The sequence below is a fragment of the Lissotriton helveticus genome, chromosome 8 (genome assembly GCF_964261635.1).
Source record: "Lissotriton helveticus chromosome 8, aLisHel1.1, whole genome shotgun sequence".
Lineage (NCBI taxonomy): Eukaryota > Metazoa > Chordata > Amphibia > Caudata > Salamandridae > Lissotriton > Lissotriton helveticus.
Window position 1 is genome coordinate 80,185,949 of NC_136069.1, and position 21,828 is coordinate 80,207,776.

General features: G+C 47.8%; 2 protein-coding genes across 9 annotated transcripts in view; one reads left to right on the forward strand and one right to left on the reverse strand.

Moving 5' to 3' along the window:
- The window catches only part of LOC144772394 (uncharacterized), a 552,770-nt gene that overhangs the window by 528,681 nt on the left and 2,261 nt on the right, over window positions 1–21,828 (forward strand). The window lies entirely within an intron of this gene.
- The window catches only part of ATP6V1A (ATPase H+ transporting V1 subunit A), a 266,273-nt gene that overhangs the window by 14,204 nt on the left and 230,241 nt on the right, over window positions 1–21,828 (reverse strand). For all 8 annotated transcript variants that reach the window (XM_078656668.1, XM_078656664.1, XM_078656669.1 and 5 more), the window contains one exon: window positions 14,934–15,028. In XM_078656668.1, coding sequence (XP_078512794.1) covers window positions 14,934–15,028 — 95 coding nt within the window. The remainder of the gene's footprint in view (window positions 1–14,933; window positions 15,029–21,828) is intronic.

Sequence of the window (21,828 nt, forward strand, 5' to 3'; positions counted from 1 at the left end):
GGGCGGGTGTCAACGAAGGGATTTAAATGCGAAATATGTTGTGCACTTGTGATGGAACTTTGCCTATGACAAAGGGCAGTGGCCCGAAACACGTCGGCATGATGTGATGTGCCGTGCTGTGATCCCATCTCCATGCTGCAGCCTCCATTAAAAGAATATAAGCAATATCGACCTGATGTGGCTCTTCCGAGGGGGTAACCTTGTTTGATGGATTAATTACGGCTGGCTCGGCCGTGGAAGAAGCCCGCTACAAGTGCAGACCTGCGGTGACGCCAACCGGCGAACACCAGCTGCGGGACTGGAGCTTTTTAAAGGAGACTTTAAGGTGACAGCACAGATTCTTTGGGACAATCACAACAACCCACTAGGGTATTAATTTGCTTGATTTTCGAGTACACAGCAACTCACTGGAGAAATATGGACTTCAGACACCATAAGGCTGTGCAAGCGGCCACGCCCATACGGGCGGGTGTCAACGAAGGGATTTAAATGCGAAATATGTTGTGCACTTGTGATGGAACTTTGCCTATGAGTTTGAGTTTAAAAAGTTTTATATAGCGCTCTTTCACCAGCGGTTTCATGGCGCTGTAACTGGCAGATCTCCACAAGGGACAAAGGGAAGAGGACAGGTGACCGGAGACTAAATAAAGATTTTACTGAAAAGATAGGTTTTAAGTTTCTTTCGAAACTGGGAATATGGAGTTAGGGATCTGAGCTCTAAGGGTAATGAATTCCAGAGAGCTGGGGCAAGGGTCGCAAATTTTGAACCCACCCACTTTTTCCGGCGAAACCGGGGGACTGTCAACAGAAATTGGGAAGAAGATCGGAGCTCCCTGGCTGGAAGGTAAGGGATAATCTCCGAGGAAATGAAAGCAGGGGCCGTGCCCAGTCGAGCCTGGTAGGTGATAGTCGCAAGCTTGAATTGGACACGTTCCCGGACCGGGAGCCAATGTAAAGTTTTCAGGAGGGGAGTGACATGTGAGGATTTGGGAAGGTTAAAGACCAACCGAGCCGCCTGGTTTTGAATCATCTGCAACCGCCTGAGACTATATGCAGGTATACCTGCATATAGGGCGTTGCCATAATCCAGGCGGGAGATGACCATCGCAAGGACGATCAGCTTCAAGGCCTCGAAGGTGAAAAATCGAGAGACCTTGCGGATGATACGGAGAGAAAGAAAGGAAGAAGAAACCACAGAACTAACCTGGGAGTGAAGGGTAAGGTGAGAGTTAAGTTTAATACCTAGGGTCTTGACAGAGGTAGAGGGAACGGGAGGGAGACCAAGGGAAGGGGGCCAAAAAAGTGAAGACCAGGGACTGGAGCAACCACCCGTCAACACCAACTCGGTCTTATCGGGGTTGAGTTTCAGGTGGTTGAAATCCATCCAGTCCCGGATAAAAATCATAATAGACTGGAAATTAGAAATAGAAGCAGGAGAAGAAGATAGGTTGAAAACAAGTTGGAGGTCATCCGCATAGTTATATACGGAGACCTCCATTTGTTCTAAAGAAAAAATGAGGGGAGAAATGTAAAGATTGAACAGAAGAGGTGAAAGGGAGGAACCTTGGGGGACCCCGCACTGGACCTTCCGGAAGTCCGCAGAGAAGTCACCCAGGCGAACTGCCTGGGTGCGGTCCCTCAGGAAGGAGGATAACCATACCAGGGCCGTGCCTCCGATCCCCGCCGCCGCGACACGGGAAAGTAGGATGGTATGATCCACCGTGTCAAAGGCGGCAGAGAGATCGAGGAGGACCAATGCCTGGGATTGATTGGTATCCCTCCCCTCCCTGAGGTTGTCAAGGACCGAAAGGACTACGGACTCCATAGAGTGTGCGGGGCGAAAGCCAGCCTGACGGGAAGCCAATACCCCATTCTCTTCCACAAAGGTGCTCAGAGACCTGGTGACATGGCGCTCGAGCACCTTGGCCAAAAATGGTAGGAGAGAAATGGGGCGATAGTTGGCTGGGATGGAAGGGTCCACGCCAGGCTTCTTTAAAATAGGTAAAATAATAGCTGACTTCAAAGGGTTGGGGACAACCCCCTGAGAAAGGGAGCTGTTAAGAAAGTGAAGGGGAGGATCGGGGCAAGAGGTGTAAATGGACGAAGTATGTGAGCGGGACAGGTATCAAGGGGAGAGCCAGATTTTACGAGGGGAATTAATGATGTAAAGGATTCCTTGGTCAGGAGGGGGAGAAAATTTAGTTGTCCTTGCGGAGGAGGGCACTGAGGGTCAACAAAAAACGGGGAAGGTGAAGGGATGTTGGCTTTGATAGCGGCGATTTTATCAATGAAAAAACTATTCAAAGAGTGACAGAGGGCCTGGGAGGGGAAGGGCTTGAGGGAGGTGCGATCTGAAAAGGCTAGGTTCTGAACAATCGAGAAGATTTCCTTTGATTGGTTCTCGGCTGTGAGGATCTTGGAGGAGAAATAGGCTGTTTTAGCGACCAAGATAGCATTCTTGGGGGGGAGGAGCCTAGCTCGAGAGCGTAATGGCCGCCTTTTAGCTCGGCTCCGTCGGCCCTCCGGCCAACTTCGAATATCCTGCAATATATCCTGTACTGCGACGATACTTCACTACAGATTTTGGAACTTAACGACCCACTCTTACTCACCGTCTGGTCCGGAGGCTCCTGCGTGCTGTGGGTCCGCAGCTGTGCCCTCGGTGGGATTGGGGCCTCCGGGCGCTCGAGACCGGGACCTCGCCTGTGGGACCCGACCGGCGGTGCTGAGATTGCCGGCCCCGGCCTCGAGAGTGAGCCACTGGTGGGAGCCGTTGTGTGTCTGCCCCGGCGATCCTGAACCGGCCCCGATTTGTGGACCGTGCGGCTGGAGGGGGACGAGATGTGTCGGGGGCTGACTGTGTGAAGGGGTCCCTTCGCCTTTGTTCTGTCCGGCAGCCCTGGACCCCGCGCCTGGCTCTCGCTTGTGGGGCCCGCCACTGTTCGGAGGGGGCCCCCCCCCCATTGAGCGCCGGCCCGTTCTGTGCCGGTGGGGCCATCGTTGGGAGCCTCCGGAGGTCTGTAAAGTCCTACATTTGGGAACTGTTTGGGGGCCCACGGTGGAGTGCGGGGCGGCGAAACTCACAAAATGGCTACCAACAACGCGGGGGGTGATCCGCTCTGCACCGACGAACCTTGCTGGCCGGATTGCGCGGAGGCCTGGGCGTGTGCTCGAGCGCCCACGCTCGGAGATGTCCTGGACGCCTTGATGTCCTTGTACGCTGTCTTGGCCCCCGGTGCTTCTACCGACCCTATGCGGCCCGCCGCCATTTTGGGTCGTCGCTCTTTCATGCACCCATATCGTCCTGATGCCTCCATTGCTTTGCCCCCTTCGGCTGCGCCAGGAGTTGCTGTCGCTGTTCTTCGGCCGCTTGATGGGCCGGTGGCTTTTGAACCTCCGCTTTCTCTCCGCCCGGACTTCGAGGACTTGCACATGACGCGGAGATCTGCTCCTTCCCGGACAATTGGGAACTATGGTGGGCTGCTGTTTGCTCCCGCTTCGATGGATTCGAGCTTTTGTCCTGGTGGGGTACCTTTGCATTGTCGAACTGCGAAACTGGACTCCGGCTTGCTTTTGCTTGCCCTGTCGTTGCTGCTACAATTGACTTGCTTCATTGATTTTTTGTATTCCATTAGTATGGTGGCTCTCCCTACTCTACATCACTGCCGTAACCCTGGTCAACATTACGATTATTCTGTGCTGGGTGGCCCGCTCCATGTTATCCTTTATTGGGTTGGTTTCGTAATTAGGAAGGGCTGGGGGTAAGTTGCAAGACACTGATAGACTGCTGGTTTACCTGTCCGTTGCACTGATGCTTGTACTCTCGACATTGTGAAACGTTAAAATTTCCCCCCCTCCCCCCCCCCCCCCCCCTGTGGGTTTTTGCTGTCTGGGAAGGTGTAGCATTGATTTGATAATTATTCATTTGCTGGTCGGGGGGGGTCGTAGCCGAGTGTGTTTGTTCATATCCTCTGGCTCCTCCCTCACATCTTATTTTTGTTTCATATTCTCTTTCCTCCTTCTTTTTGTCTCCTTATTCTACTTTCTTCTTTACTATATTTCAGGTTTCGGATTAGGGCGACAGGCACGCTGTTTGGAGGGTTGGCCGTAGCCTTCTGCAGGGGTGCTGGGTGGGACGGGTGGGCGGGGTCTTTCAGATGTTTCTTTTTTGGTTCTATGGCCCTCTTCTATCCCTTTATAGCGGTGCCGCTTCTGTCCTCACTTCTCTGGCATGAGTGGGTTGGGGTCTGTCGCTATGCCACTTTTGTCTGTTTCGATGCTCTGTCGCGACTGCCATACCCTTCTTCTCGCCAGCTCTCTACTTTCTTCTGTATTATTAGCCGCGGGATGCCTGGCCCGGGGTGGCGCCCATCTTGCACGATTGTGTTTCTCCTTTTATATTTCTTTTATTTCCTTTTCTTTTTTCCTTTTTTCGTATATTTTAGATCAGACGGGGGGTCGGGTGGTGTTCCTCTTGGGTAGGATTTAGCACTCCGTGCTTAAGTTGTTTGCACTGTTTATTGGATTTTGTGTGTACGGCGTTGATATTAATACACAGCCATTGAATGCTCGCATATCCTGTTTTCACTTCCCGATTATATTTCTTAGAGGGCCTGTATCCTCCTACATGGCTTGTTCCACGTAAAACTCGCTTTATTGTATGACACTGGATCCTTTCGTCCTGCTGTAAGACTGTGCCCTCTCACGTCCTGCTATATAGTGGTTAAGTTTGCAAATAAATCCTGCAGTGATATGTTGACTGGGTGGGCACGAACTGGCGCCGAATGAAGTATAGTGTTTATGTATCCTGCCTATATAATGTTCAACGCACAAATCCTAACTATTGCTGCTCTTTTAGTTGATATTATGTCGTATGGCTCGCCCTTTCGGTTGTCTGGTCTGAATGTATGACACCTCTTTAAATTTATAAAATGAAACCTCCGTTATTCTTCTTATGTCTGCTGCTAATACACCGTAGCGCTCTTATTTTTAGCTTTTCCACATAGTAAGACGATCTGGAATGTTGTTGATTGTCATAGCGGCCGGCCCGTAGTGGTTGTAGGCAGACGCTGTGTAATATGCATAAGATAAATAAAGGTTTAAAAAAAAAAAAAAAAAAAAAAAAGATAGCATTCTTATATTGGGCTAATAGAGTAGTGAAGTCAGCTCTTAAGGTGGGACAATAGTTTCTCCTCCAGGCCCTCTCAGCACGGCGTACCGATAATTTGATGGTTTTGAGGTCATCGGTAAACCACAAATTGGCATCTTTCTCCCGCTTGGAGGTCAATCGCTTCAAAGGGGCAATGGACTCACTGGCTGAGGAGAGCCATTGTTCAATGATGTTGGCCTGAGCCAAGGTGGAAAGACCGTGTAAGGCAGGGTAGGAAGCACTTAAAAGGACAGACAAGTTCGCCGGGTCAACTCTGCTCCACGAGCGGACCCAGACATTTTTAGGAAGGGGGACCCTAGGTGTAGAACTAATAGGGAGAGCAAAAGAAATCAAGTGGTGATCAGACCTAGTGCAGGGAGAAATAGAGAGGGAGTCAACAGGGCAGTTCAAGGAAAAAAATCTGGTCCAAGATATGCCCCTTGACGGGAGTAGGGGAGGATACATGGGAAACAAAATTAAGAGATAGAAGTGTGTCTGAGAACTCTCTTGAAGATAAACACTCTGCTGGGTCAGAGGGCCAGAAGTTGAAATCGCCCAGTAGTAACACAGAAGAGTTATTAACAGAGAGGGTGGCTAACACCTCCTGGAAATCAGGGAGAAAGCGTAGAGGTGACTGGGGAGGACGATAAATGAGAACACAGGTGAGAGGGGGGGATATAGACGTGGTGCGGATGGCAAGATACTCGGTGGTGGCGATGTTGGGGAGAGAAAGCAGTTGAAATGGAAGATCAGCGCGAGCAATGACTGCTACGCCACCCTCCGTTCTGCCAGATGAACGATCCGCTCGAAGGGCGTAGTAAGGGGCGGGCAGAGTGGCTAGCAAAGTAGGTAGAGAGTCATCACAGAACCATGTCTCGGTTAAGAGGAGAAGATCCGGTGCGTGGAGATCTAACAGCACTGACAGACTGATCCCTATGACAAAGGGCAGTGGCCTGAAACGCGTCGGCATGATGTGATGTGCCGTGATGTGATCCCATCTCCATGCTGCAGCCTCCATTAAAAGAATATAAGCAATATCGACCTGATGTGGCTCTTCCGAGGGGGTAACCTTGTTTGATGGATTAATTACGGCTGGCTCGGCCGTGGAAGAAGCCCGCTACAAGTGCAGACCTGCGGTGACGCCAACCGACGAACACCAGCTGCGGGACTGGAGCTTTTTAAAGGAGACTTTAAGGTGTCAGCACAGATTCTTTGGGACAATCACAACAACCCACTAGGGTATTAATTTGCTTGATTTTAGAGTACACAGCAACTCACTGGAGAAATATGGACTTCAGACACCATAAGGCTGTGCAAGCGGCCACGCCCATACGGGCGGGTGTCAACGGAGGGATTTAAATGCGAAATATGTTGTGCACTTGTGATGGAACTTTGCCTATGAGTTTGAGTTTAAAAAGTTTTATATAGCGCTCTTTCACCAGCGGTTTCATGGCGCTGTAACTGGCAGATCTCCACAAGGGACAAAGGGAAGAGGACAGGTGACCGGAGACTAAATAAAGATTTTACTGAAAAGATAGGTTTTAAGTTTCTTTCGAAACTGGGAATATGGAGTTAGGGATCTGAGCTCTAAGGGTAATGAATTCCAGAGAGCTGGGGCAAGGGTCGCAAATTTTGAACCCACCCACTTTTTCCGGCGAAACCGGGGGACTGTCAACAGAAATTGGGAAGAAGATCGGAGCTCCCTGGCTGGAAGGTAAGGGATAATCTCCGAGGAAATGAAAGCAGGGGCCGTGCCCAGTCGAGCCTGGTAGGTGATAGTCGCAAGCTTGAATTGGACACGTTCCCGGACCGGGAGCCAATGTAAAGTTTTCAGGAGGGGAGTGACATGTGAGGATTTGGGAAGGTTAAAGACCAACCGAGCCGCCTGGTTTTGAATCATCTGCAACCGCCTGAGACTATATGCAGGTATACCTGCATATAGGGCGCTGCCATAATCCAGGCGGGAGATGACCATCGCAAGGACGATCAGCTTCAAGGCCTCGAAGGTGAAAAATCGAGAGACCTTGCGGATGGTACGGAGAGAAAGAAAGGAAGAAGAAACCACAGAACTAACCTGGGAGTGAAGGGTAAGGTGAGAGTTAAGTTTAATACCTAGGGTCTTGACAGAGGTAGAGGGAACGGGAGGGAGACCAAGGGAAGGGGGCCAAAAAAGTGAAGACCAGGGACTGGAGCAACCACCCGTCAACACCAACTCGGTCTTATCGGGGTTGAGTTTCAGGTGGTTGAAATCCATCCAGTCCCGGATAAAAATCATAATAGACTGGAAATCAGAAATAGAAGCAGGAGAAGAAGATAGGTTGAAAACAAGTTGGAGGTCATCCGCATAGTTATATACGGAGACCTCCATTTGTTCTAAAGAAAAAATGAGGGGAGAAATGTAAAGATTGAACAGAAGAGGTGAAAGGGAGGAACCTTGGGGGACCCCGCACTGGACCTTCCGGAAGTCCGCAGAGAAGTCACCCAGGCGAACTGCCTGGGTGCGGTCCCTCAGGAAGGAGGATAACCATACCAGGGCCGTGCCTCCGATCCCCGCCGCCGCGACACGGGAAAGTAGGATGGTATGATCCACCGTGTCAAAGGCGGCAGAGAGATCGAGGAGGACCAATGCCTGGGATTGATTGGTATCCCTCCCCTCCCTGAGGTTGTCAAGGACCGAAAGGACTACGGACTCCATAGAGTGTGCGGGGCGAAAGCCAGCCTGACGGGAAGCCAATACCCCATTCTCTTCCACAAAGGTGCTCAGAGACCTGGTGACATGGCGCTCGAGCACCTTGGCCAAAAATGGTAGGAGAGAAATGGGGCGATAGTTGGCTGGGATGGAAGGGTCCACGCCAGGCTTCTTTAAAATAGGTAAAATAATAGCTGACTTCAAAGGGTTGGGGACAACCCCCTGAGAAAGGGAGCTGTTAAGAAAGAGAAGGGGAGGATCGGGGCAAGAGGTGTAAATGGACGAAGTATGTGAGCGGGACAGGTATCAAGGGGAGAGCCAGATTTTACGAGGGGAATTAATGATGTAAAGGATTCCTTGGTCAGGAGGGGGAGAAAATTTAGTTGTCCTTGCGGAGGAGGGCACTGAGGGTCAACAAAAAACGGGGAAGGTGAAGGGATGTTGGCTTTGATAGCGGCGATTTTATCAATGAAAAAACTATTCAAAGAGTGACAGAGGGCCTGGGAGGGGAAGGGCTTGAGGGAGGTGCGATCTGAAAAGGCTAGGTTCTGAACAATCGAGAAGATTTCCTTTGATTGGTTCTCGGCTGTGAGGATCTTGGAGGAGAAATAGGCTGTTTTAGCGACCAAGATAGCATTCTTGGGGGGGAGGAGCCTAGCTCGAGAGCGTAATGGCCGCCTTTTAGCTCGGCTCCGTCGGCCCTCCGGCCAACTTCGAATATCCTGCAATATATCCTGTACTGCGACGATACTTCACTACAGATTTTGGAACTTAACGACCCACTCTTACTCACCGTCTGGTCCGGAGGCTCCTGCGTGCTGTGGGTCCGCAGCTGTGCCCTCGGTGGGATTGGGGCCTCCGGGCGCTCGAGACCGGGACCTCGCCTGTGGGACCCGACCAGCGGTGCTGAGATTGCCGGCCCCGGCCTCGAGAGTGAGCCACTGGTGGGAGCCGTTGTGCGTCTGCCCCGGCGATCCTGAACCGGCCCCGATTTGTGGACCGTGCGGCTGGAGGGGGACGAGATGTGTCGGGGGCTGACTGTGTGAAGGGGTCCCTTCGCCTTTGTTCTGTCCGGCAGCCCTGGACCCCGCGCCTGGCTCTCGCTTGTGGGGCCCGCCACTGTTCGGAGGGGGACCCCCCCCCATTGAGCGCCGCCCCGTTCTGTGCCGGTGGGGCCATCGTTGGGAGCCTCCGGAGGTCTGTAAAGTCCTACATTTGGGAACTGTTTGGGGGCCCACGGTGGAGTGCGGGGCGGCGAAACTCACAAAATGGCTACCAACAACGCGGGGGGTGATCCGCTCTGCACCGACGAACCTTGCTGGCCGGATTGCGCGGAGGCCTGGGCGTGTGCTCGAGCGCCCACGCTCGGAGATGTCCTGGACGCCTTGATGTCCTTGTACGCTGTCTTGGCCCCCGGTGCTTCTACCGACCCTATGCGGCCCGCCGCCATTTTGGGTCGTCGCTCTTTCATGCACCCATATCGTCCTGATGCCTCCATTGCTTTGCCCCCTTCGGCTGCGCCAGGAGTTGCTGTCGCTGTTCTTCGGCCGCTTGATGGGCCGGTGGCTTTTGAACCTCCGCTTTCTCTCCGCCCGGACTTCGAGGACTTGCACATGACGCGGAGATCTGCTCCTTCCCGGACAATTGGGAACTATGGTGGGCCGCTGTTTGCTCCCGCTTCGATGGATTCGAGCTTTTGTCCTGGTGGGGTACCTTTGCATTGTCGAACTGCGAAACTGGACTCCGGCTTGCTTTTGCTTGCCCTGTCGTTGCTGCTACAATTGACTTGCTTCATTGATTTTTTGTATTCCATTAGTATGGTGGCTCTCCCTACTCTACATCACTGCCGTAACCCTGGTCAACATTACGATTATTCTGTGCTGGGTGGCCCGCTCCATGTTATCCTTTATTGGGTTGGTTTCGTGATTAGGAAGGGCTGGGGGTAAGTTGCAAGACACTGATAGACTGCTGGTTTACCTGTCCGTTGCACTGACGCTTGTACTCTCGACATTGTGAAACGTTAAAATTTCCCCCCCTCCCCCCCCTGTGGGTTTTTGCTGTCTGGGAAGGTGTAGCATTGATTTGATAATTATTCATTTGCTGGTCGGGGGGGGGTCGTAGCCGAGTGTGTTTGTTCATATCCTCTGGCTCCTCCCTCACATCTTATTTTTGTTTCATATTCTCTTTCCTCCTTCTTTTTGTCTCCTTATTCTACTTTCTTCTTTACTATATTTCGGGTTTCGGATTAGGGCGACAGGCACGCTGTTTGGAGGGTTGGCCGTAGCCTTCTGCAGGGGTGCGGGGTGGGACGGGTGGGCGGGGTCTTTCAGATGTTTCTTTTTTGGTTCTATGGCCCTCTTCTATCCCTTTATAGCGGTGCCGCTTCTGTCCTCACTTCTCTGGCATGAGTGGGTTGGGGTCTGTCGCTATGCCACTTTTGTCTGTTTCGATGCTCTGTCGCGACTGCCATACCCTTCTTCTCGCCAGCTCTCTACTTTCTTCTGTATTATTAGCCGCGGGATGCCTGGCCCGGGGTGGCGCCCATCTTGCACGATTGTGTTTCTCCTTTTATATTTCTTTTATTTCCTTTTCTTTTTTCCTTTTTTCGTATATTTTAGATCAGACGGGGGGTCGGGTGGTGTTCCTCTTGGGTAGGATTTAGCACTCCGTGCTTAAGTTGTTTGCACTGTTTATTGGATTTTGTGTGTACGGCGTTGATATTAATACACAGCCATTGAATGCTCGCATATCCTGTTTTCACTTCCCGATTATATTTCTTAGAGGGCCTGTATCCTCCTACATGGCTTGTTCCACGTAAAACTCGCTTTATTGTATGACACTGGATCCTTTCGTCCTGCTGTAAGACTGTGCCCTCTCACGTCCTGCTATATAGTGGTTAAGTTTGCAAATAAATCCTGCAGTGATATGTTGACTGGGTGGGCACGAACTGGCGCCGAATGAAGTATAGTGTTTATGTATCCTGCCTATATAATGTTCAACGCACAAATCCTAACTATTGCTGCTCTTTTAGTTGATATTATGTCGTATGGCTCGCCCTTTCGGTTGTCTGGTCTGAATGTATGACACCTCTTTAAATTTATAAAATGAAACCTCCGTTATTCTTCTTATGTCTGCTGCTAATACACCGTAGCGCTCTTATTTTTAGCTTTTCCACATAGTAAGACGATCTGGAATGTTGTTGATTGTCATAGCGGCCGGCCCGTAGTGGTTGTAGGCAGACGCTGTGTAATATGCATAAGATAAATAAAGGTTTAAAAAAAAAAAAAAAAAAGATAGCATTCTTATATTGGGCTAATAGAGTAGTGAAGTCAGCTCTTAAGGTGGGACAATAGTTTCTCCTCCAGGCCCTCTCAGCACGGCGTACCGATAATTTGATGGTTTTGAGGTCATCGGTAAACCACAAATTGGCATCTTTCTCCCGCTTGGAGGTCAATCGCTTCAAAGGGGCAATGGACTCACTGGCTGAGGAGAGCCATTGTTCAATGATGTTGGCCTGAGCCAAGGTGGAAAGACCGTGTAAGGCAGGGTAGGAAGCACTTAAAAGGACAGACAAGTTCGCCGGGTCAACTCTGCTCCACGAGCGGACCCAGACATTTTTAGGAAGGGGGACCCTAGGTGTAGAACTAATAGGGAGAGCAAAAGAAATCAAGTGGTGATCAGACCTAGTGCAGGGAGAAATAGAGAGGGAGTCAACAGGGCAGTTCAAGGAAAAAAATCTGGTCCAAGATATGCCCCTTGACGTGAGTAGGGGAGGATACATGGGAAACAAAATTAAGAGATAGAAGTGTGTCTGAGAACTCTCTTGAAGATAAACACTCTGCTGGGTCAGAGGGCCAGAAGTTGAAATCGCCCAGTAGTAACACAGAAGAGTTATTAACAGAGAGGGTGGCTAACACCTCCTGGAAATCAGGGAGAAAGCGTAGAGGTGACTGGGGAGGACGATAAATGAGAACACAGGTGAGAGGGGGGGATATAGACGTGGTGCGGATGGCAAGATACTCGGTGGTGGCGATGTTGGGGAGAGAAAGCAGTTGAAATGGAAGATCAGCGCGAGCAATGACTGCTACGCCACCCTCCGTTCTGCCAGATGAACGATCCGCTCGAAGGGCGTAGTAAGGGGCGGGCAGAGTGGCTAGCAAAGTAGGTAGAGAGTCATCACAGAACCATGTCTCGGTTAAGAGGAGAAGATCCGGTGCGTGGAGATCTAACAGCACTGACAGACTGATCCCTATGACAAAGGGCAGTGGCCTGAAACGCGTCGGCATGATGTGATGTGCCGTGATGTGATCCCATCTCCATGCTGCAGCCTCCATTAAAAGAATATAAGCAATACCGACCTGATGTGGCTCTTCCGAGGGGGTAACCTTGTTTGATGGATTAATTACAGCTGGCTCGGCCGTGGAAGCAGCCCGCTGCAAGTGCAGACCTGCGGTGACGCCAGCCGGCGAACACCAGCTGCGGGACAGGAGCTTTTTAAAGGAGTCTTAAAGGTGTCAGCACAGATTCTTTGGGACAATCACAGCAACTCACTAGGGTATTAATTTCCTTGATTTTAGAGTACACAGCAACTCACTGGAGAAATACGGACTTCAGACACCATAAGGCTGTGCAAGCGGCCACGCCCATACGGGCGGGTGTCAACGAAGGGATTTAAATGCGAAATATGTTGTGCACTTGTGATGGAACTTTGCCTATGACAAAGGGCAGTGGCCCGAAACGCGTCGGCATGATGTGATGTGCCGTGATGTGATCCCATCTCCATGCTGCAGCCTCCATTAAAAGAATATAAGCAATACCGACCTGATGTGGCTCTTCCGAGGGGGTAACCTTTTTTGATGGATTAATTACGGCTGGCTCGGCCGTGGAAGAAGCCCGCTGCAAGTGCAGACCTGCGGTGACGCCAACCGGCGAACACCAGCTGCGGCACTGGAGCTTTTTAAAGGAGACTTTAAGGTGTCAGCACAGATTCTTTGGAACAATCACAGCAACCCACTAGGGTATTAATTTGCTTGATTTTCGAGTACACAGCAACTCACTGGAGAAATATGGACTTCAGACACCATAAGGCTGTGCAAGCGGCCACGCCCATACGGGCGGGAGTCAACGAAGGGATTTAAATGCGAAATATGTTGTGCACTTGTGATGGAACTTTGCCTATGACAAAGGGCAGTGGCCCGAAACGCGTCGGCACGATGTGATGTGCCGTGAAGTGATCCCATCTCCATGCTGCAGCCTCCCTTAAAAGAATATAAGCAATACCGACCTGATGTGGCTCTTCCGAGGGGGTAACCTTGTTTGATCGATAGAGATATATATATATATATATATATATATATATATATATATATATAGATATATAATATATATATAACATGAGGGAGAGCATCTTAGACAATATATTTGATTTTCATAAGCCAACACATCATATCGCCAGTGGTCTGTCATTGTGTTAGATTAGGTGTTTGGTGTAGTGTGAATATCGTTGTGAGTAGAGTACCTTGGGGATTTGAATATTTTTTTGTTTGTTAAACAACCTGCCCCTCTAGAAAAAGATGCATGTTAGAGGAGGAAGAAACTACACACTATAGGTTTGGTGCGGCTTCTCTCAAGACCTGCAGGCCAATGCCTCTTGGTTGAGGATTGACGTGTGCTTGCTACAGTACCTTACTCCATGTTCTCATTTTTAGGCTACTACTCTGGTTACAAAATTCATAGTCCCTTGTTGGACAGGGTCATCTTTACTTGTCCTGCATGTATGTGAAGTAGATCAGCTGCATCAAACAACACAATATACATTGGCTTGAAACCATAACATTAGAGCAGACGTTACTGTGGCATTTTCATCAGAAAATAATTCTAGAGGAAAAACGAATCTGATGCCCCAAGTAGGAGTGATTGAGCTTGACAAAAGCATGCTCCAATCCACGCAAATGGCTGCAAAAACAAACTGGTAAGAAGAGCCAGCTAGAATGTAGGGATAATGTATTTCACATAGTCCTAAACGACTGGGACCACCGAGTTCACAGTGCCTTGTTACAGAGACAAAGAGATATTCAGTTAGCTGAGCTAGTCCCTTCCAAAATTGTCAATGGGGGCTAGCTGTACAAGTCCAACAGAAGGAGCTTTTTTTGTTATGCTTTCTTTGAGTCTGATAAAAATTTATGTTTATAACTCCTTAAAATTCGAAATTCTTCCTGCTTTGCAGATTCCTGTATTAAACACCTTTAAAGAATTTCTATTCCAAGCAGTAGTCCTAAGCATGAATATTGGGCTAGTAATTAAATTCACATAATTGGACTACGAAGCCGATTGACAGGTTTCCGAGAGGAAATAAGGCTGCGATGTGCATAGTAATGTTAAAGCGAGAACCCACAGCTATGGGATTATCGCCTCAATGCACAGTACAAGATTTCATCATGAACGTAAATAGTCCATGACAAATACATGATATAGTGCTATCTAAAATAATGGATTTGAGGTGTTGCTCGGGTATCACCCTCTGTTGCATACTTTATGAGCAGGAGGAAAATGCATGGAAACTGTTGGGCAGAAGGAGCAAACTCCACTCAGTGCAGTGGACATTTTTTGCAAAAGAAGCAAACTAGGTGAAGCTGATGTTAGTTATACAATGCCCCCCACCTCAAGACCAAGAACCCCCATCTAGATTCCCTCTTCCGTTACATACAACACCACTGAGAGGTTTCCTAAGTTGAGGGTGCTAAATGGGAAAAGGAAGCTGGAAACTAACTTCAGCATTAATGTTGGGGGATTTGGAGCTTGTGGATTCTGTAGAAACAATCCCCTCTATAATCCCCTAGGAAAAGCTCTAGCTCCTGGTGCATGAGGCTAGTCCACATTTAACTTTATAAAAAACGTAATATGCAATGTACGAACTCAAGAAATAACACAGAAATGTGGCTGATTAGTTTGTAAAGCAAAAGTGAACAAGGCAAGAATTTTAGGAGAGATCTTGTGAGATCTACTAAAACATCTAATTACTCAACAAGCACTGCACTCATTTTGATACTGAACAATAAAAGGGAAATGAAAGATGCACAAGCATGCTGGACATACCTATCATATGGCGTGTACCCATTCTGCTGGAGGAAATCATCTTTTAATAACTTCGCCACCTCTAGCGTGATTTTGTCTGTTTCTGCCAATGATGCCTGGAACAGAAATAAAATAGTGAGATTTCACAATGACTGAAATTTAAAGTATGCATGTTATCACAATTATGCTATTTAGGGCCCAATTCTACTTTTACTCACTGGGCAAGAATTTTACAGTTTTTAAAGATGAGAAATAGCACAAAATCAAGTTATTCACTCATTTTCAATGGAAAACTGACTAAACTGATTAAATAAGATACAACATTGGAGCCTTACTCGACGTTAAAAATAAATGTGTAAATTTGTGTAGAGCAACTATGCACATTAAGCACGACAAACTAAATCCAGAAGGCGGAGTGGCACAGCACATTCAAAGAAGGTGGTTTTTTTTGTGCTTTGCTGAAAAGTTCACCGGTGTGTCTAACAGCTTTGCCCTTTTGATGACCTGGTTGAATGTCTTTGGTCATGTTTTCTCCATTCCGAGAGTACCAAGGAGAGTAAAATCTCAATGTTCTTTGATTCCAATCGCCCCAGAATGGCCTCCTCAGTTTTGTACAGCGACCTACTGAGGCTGTCCACATAGCAAACGATCCAGCTGAAGAATCATCCAAGATGGCTTTCCAGGCACAAAAGACAGATTATCCAATCTGACCTCAAGTCGTTGAGACTGACTGCATGGTTCCTGATCACGTGAAGTGCAGCTATCTGAATATTCCATCAGACTGCAGAGCCATCTTAGTGCAGGCACGTGGACCATCCACCACAAAAAAGTAACATGGTACATGGAAAAGATTCTGCACATAGTGCAAAGATGAGGGCCTGAAGCCAACCTCCATTAAGGCCCCTCTGGTGCTGCTGTACCTGCTAGGCAAGAGTGGTCTCAAGTATTCCATGGTCAGCCTTCACTTGGCCACAATGATCAGATTTCGGAGGACAGAAAACTCTTTCCATGTCTTTATTCTCACAGAGAATTTTATAAAACCATCCTTAAAAGGACTGTTCTGGGCCTTTCTTGAGGTGCCCTCCAGTTCCATGGGATCTAAACACTTAAGCCAACACATGCGTCTTCCTTTTAAATCCATTCATAGAGCAGACCTGAGATTCCTTTTGTGGAGAACAGCAATTCTGTTTGCTTTCACCTCAGCAGGGAGAGCCTGAGAATGACAGGTGTTCACCATAAAGGAGCCATACAATAGCTTCATCAAAGGCAAGGTGATTTAATGGACCAATCCTAGGTTCATGTTCAAAGCTTGTACAAACACTTGCTTGAATGAACCTGTAATCCAGCAATCTTTCTTCCTCAATCCATCCACTTCCGCAGACAGATTCTTGCATTTGCTGGATATCCACAGGTGCAAGTTCTATATGGCCAAAACCAAGGAATTATCTTCAAATCAATTATTTGTCTCATTCGGACATCCAGGAAGAGGCCACCCATTTCCAACAATGGTATTGCATGTTAGTCGTCTGACTGTATCAACACTGTCACAACAAGGCAACGAGTGAGGACGCCCCTGACCAGAAGCCTGGCAGTAATAGCTGCACTCCATGGTGGAGTTTCATTACAGGACATTTGCCTTGGAACCATGTGGAAAAGCAAGCATACTTTCACCAGGCATTACTGTCTGAATGTGAATGCCGCAGCCGACTGAGCACTAGGACAGAGTTCGGTGCAACCTGTTTCATTATGATGACTCTGCTTCCTCTCTCTATTCAGGTGTCCTGTATTGCTTGCTATTATGATTCAAGCATGCGAGTATATGAAAGATCCAACGGCGGAGAAGAAATGAGTTACTTAATTGTAACTTCAGTTGAACAGCGTTGGTATCTTTCATGTAGTCATGCACTACACTCCCTAGTCAGAAGCTCGTCCTATGCTATGCATTCTTGACACTTGTTCAACGATATCTGAGCTTAGGTGGACCTGGGAGAGAAGGAGCGCTCACCACTTCTACCTGATTGCTGATGTTGTTTCAAATGAGGTGAATGTGCCAATAAACAAACACTTTTGCTAAGGTCTACAATCTTTTTAATATTGTTTAATGCTGTTGAAAGTTACTAGGGATTCCCAGCCTGACAAAAGGAAATGATCTAAGAATGTGAATATATGAAAATAGCAACTTTGAAGAACTGGAGTTACATTTAAGTAATGAATTTCTTGATTTTTTTTTATTTTTGTAACTCATGCTGGTTGTTAGGTCGCAAATACCAGACGCAAGTTGTCTGGTTGCAAAACATCAATTGTGGGCTTACAGCCCACTAGTTGCCTATCTTTTGGCTTTATTGTTACTTTCATTTGCATGCTTCTTATTCAGAAACATCGGGAAGCAAGATTAAATATAGATTCTGGTATCCCTATGTTGGTGCCAGCTAGAACATGATTAAATATTCATTAAAAGTCAAACTTCGTGATGAGGTCAGATTTGTAATAAATATAAAGGAAGGAAAAGTACATTTTAGAAAAATCACTGTTTCACATGCTCCTGCAGACTTATTTGCATTAGTTCTCCATCAAAAGCTCAGGATTACCGCTAGTGAATTGTGAAAAACACTCTTCGAGAAGACATAACAGTTTGGGTGTGGGAAGGTGTTTTGTTCACCATGGCAGGAAGACAATCTGGGTGGGCCCAGGAACTTAATATTCTTCAAAGTAGCCTCCCCTGTCACAGTCAAATGTTACATGACACCTGAAAAGGCCCAACATTTGTCCTCCAAGTCATCAAAGCAAGTGGGTGGTTCGGGGGTTGGGAGCTGCCCCCAGAACCGTTTTTAAGTGACCACCAAGCGGGACTGCTCATTATCCCGGTCACATCCCAGGGTAGGAACACCGGCTCTACACAAGGGGAGAAGGGTTTTCCCATCTTGGATTTTGAGAGAGGGGGCACTGTCGTATTGTTAGCAGTGGGGCAAACAGGAAATGCTGCAAAAGTGGGTAGGGTTAACCCTGGGAACTTTTACCCTATTAGTTAGTGAGAAGCCAGGAGTCACCCCCTCCTGTTGGCTGGTGGCAGGCATAAGAGTCCCCCCCTTCGGGCACCTTCTTCTGAACAATCTCTAGACCTGCAGAACAATAGTAGAGGATTGGATCTGAGGTCTGTGACCTGAGAGGATGCCTGAAGGCTTGGAAGTGCTCCCCCATCATGCACAGGAAACGGAAGTGGAATCTAAGGGTCTGTTGGCTTACCGCCTGTGTAACTACACAGCCACAACGAGCTGTAAGAGGCCTTTTCCCGGAAGTGCCCGGCTGACCAGTGCTAACTGGACCTTACCTAGACCCTGCCCGTGGCCTCTGCTGGAGTGAGTCTTAATTTTGAAGTGCAGTTCCTAAGGTCTTGGTACTACTGACTGTCTAACTGGACGTCTGCCATCAACCCTGAAATGCTGTGACTTAGAAACGTTTTGGACTTCCAGATGGCTGGAGAACATGGACAAAACACTCCAGCCTAACCACCCTAGGTGTAACCTCGAGGAGCTGAGAAAACGTTTCTCAAACTTTGAGCTTCTCCGCAGCAGAAAATCGGATTCAATGGTGCCTCAGCAAGAAGGTATCTGGCCTTGTGAAACTCATTGTCGGATACAACCACAGCCTTGCTCCAATGAAGGATTTAGAACTCCAAAAACAAGACTAAACCGGAGTGTAAAAATTTTCCAAAAAAGCGAAGGTGCCAAAAGTATCCGGCCTTCTAATGGACTTGGGTGTGAAATTTTTATCTCTCAGACTATGAGCTTTTCCCAAAGGGTACAGTGAGACCCTGTCCAAGATCAGTCCAATTCAGTGAGTGACCTGGAGTTGTGTTACTCTTTCTTTCAAGGGGAAAGCCTTATCTATTTGAATATCCAGGAAGGCCCCCTTGGAACTACAATCCTGCCATAGGATAGATGGAATATTTCGCAGTGTTCAAGATTGCTCCTATTTTTTGGAACAGGCTAATGGATGCAGCTTTGATTCACAGGCCTCTTTTGGAGGAGTCCATTATGGATATACATGGTGACCTTGTTTTTGAGGGAAGACAGCTACTGGCATCAGGCACTTTGTGAAGTTTTAGGATACAGACTTCTGTTCAAAAGGAAGCTCCCTGAATTGCTAAATCTACCTCGTCATTAAAACTCATAAGGTACAGCCTGTGATTTGGATTTGTTGGGATGTGAAAATACGTATCTTGAAAATCCAGGGAGGTAAGGTATCAGTATCAGAAGGGCTTCTTGAGGATGATCCATTCAGATCGATTGCTTTTTTCAGCAAATTTGATCTATGTTCATAGGTCCAATGCTGGCCTCCACTGGCCTGGTTTTTCTTGACCATAAAGAATCTGGAGTACAATGTTTAATTCCTTTGATTCTTCTGGATCTTTGCTAAGGAATCTTGTAATGTAGCAAGTGCAAACAAAGTTCCTTTTTGGGGAGGAGAGTAGGTGATTGTTGTACAAACTCCAGCTTGTGAAAGGAATGCTCTATTTGTGGCTATTCTTTCCCAAGTAGGATCAAAAGCAGAGATTCTTCGCCCAAAGTGAAGCACCAGGATAGTTGGGGAGGGGCAGAGTGCCAAAGTAAATCTCTGATCTAAATGCCCAAAGAGAAGAAAGGGTGCTGCGCTCATCTTGGATGACGTTCTACTGTAACCTTGGTACTGACTTCTTCCTGAAGAGGTGTAGAAGATGGGTTGGCGGGACGTTTTGATCTTTGCAGGGCTGTCACTAAAATGAAGGGATTAGACTTTGGATTGCTAGTCAAGCATGCTAGTCAGGATTCTAAAGCCCTTGACTTATTTTCCAAAGTGGGTATGACTGCCTGAGCTGTAGCTCGTTGACGCATTAGTCTGAGACCCTCGGAGAAAACGAAATGCAGGATGAGAATTGATCTTGGGCTTTTCTGAGATTGTTCCTTGTAGTCACAAAGAAAAACATTGTTGCTCTGTGGAAGAACCACCACGGGGGAACAAACAATTTCACTGCTCTTTCTAACATGATGTGAAAGTGGGTGATGTGATATCTAGAGGCAAGTCAGGTTGTGTAGGCGATCTGCTGCCATACGTAGGAAGATTGCAGTCCTCCCACTTTTCATGTCCATCCTCATCATCAACTTCCCCAATAAAGTTTGCCTTCTTTTTCCATATTCGAACTACATGCTCAAAGTCAAACATGTTCTGTGCTCCCTTGTCACTAGCTGGGGGTGGGGCAGGGCATGAAACCAGACCTGGCATTGTGGGAGCAATCAGGGGGTGGGGAGAGGTCGCTCAGTTTGTAGAGGAAGTGGAGGTGTTCGCATCGGGGAAGGAAGAGGTGGCACTGGTCCTACTAGTGGTTGAGGCTGCTGTGGAAGTAACCTCTGGAATGTGCCCATCATTTGTTGCAACACAGTCATTAATATCACAGAAACATGCATTATAATTAGGCCCCTTAGCGGACACTGTGGGTAAAAAATTTTGAACCTACTCTGTCATACTCCTATTGATATTCTAGCTCAAATTCAGGGCCTTAGGTTATGTCAGACTGTGCAGGACAGTAGGCTGTGTACGTGCCTGTTCCTGTTATGGGCCTGTAGTTCTGAATCAAGCATGTGAACTGTGGGTGAGAAGAAATGTTTAGCGGGGAGGATGCTAATGGTTGGAAAGGAATTCCTACTGTTGATGGGACCGGCATCAAGGTACGCACCGCTGTTGACAGAGGATACATTGTTGACATGATAACTTATCGACATTGAAGGTATCATCAATTGTATTGTCATCAACAAGAGTCTGATCATCAATGATGCAGTTGTTGACGGGGCCTTCTTGCTTGTTGATGGCAGTGCTTTTTACACCAGCAGTAGATCTTTGTGGACTTGGGTGGCTGGTCTAACTGGATGTCAGAAGCGCTGGATTTTCACGCAATTTTTTGCATTGGTTGTTCATTGCCCTTTTTTGGGAAGACTTTCTGTTGAATGGGGGAGGTGGCTGCAGACACGGGAAAAAAGTGAACTGGCATTGTTGCACCAAGGAAGGTGCCTTATGACCTCATTGATGCTGCCTGACGTCACTTTTGGCACTGACCGAGTCCAACGCCTCCTACCGGAGACTTGAGAACTTTGAAGTTTACCGTCTCCCGCCTGACACTTTGGTTTGTTCTACAGGTGATGAATCTGCAGGTAGAAATATCCATCAGAAAGTTTCATATGCTTACCTTTATGCACCGACTACAAGGAAATGCTTGGTGGCGCATGTTTCTTGGAATCTTACCAAGAGGAGCGGGTAGCACCTTTATAACAGGGTATAGTGTTCCTTTCCAGCAAGCAAAGAGTGATTTTCCTGTCCTTAAGTGTCTTTGAAGGGAAGATCTTATACATGTTGCAGCAAGACTCTTTATGACTGGATAAAGGCTATGAATGTACTTCTCAATAGTGTAAATCTTCTGGACCGGTTCTGAAATGAAAATCCCAGAAGTCCCTTCATAACAACTCACAGTCTAATGAGAGCTGAAGACAGGGCTGGCTGAAGCGAGGAGAAGACGAAGACAAAGCTGAAAAAGTAACCTATCTAAGGTCAAACACAGGCCAGAGCAGAGCTCTTCTTAGGGACTTCCCATACATGAAGTGCGGTAGAAATTGGAACTATTATGGCCTCTAGGGGGACTTCTATCTTATTGGCTGAAGTACAGATTGCTTCAAATGAGGTGGATGTGCTACAAAGCAAACACTGTTGCTGAGGTATGTGGTCATTTTAGCACTGTTTACTGCTATTAAAGTTAATGGGGATTCCCCGCCTGACAACTGGGAATGACTCGACAAGCATGTGAATATATGAAAGACCAAATGCTGAAGAACTTTTAGTTCCCCTCACAATTCCTCAGCCTTGAAAAGAAATATTCGCCAGTGCTCATGAA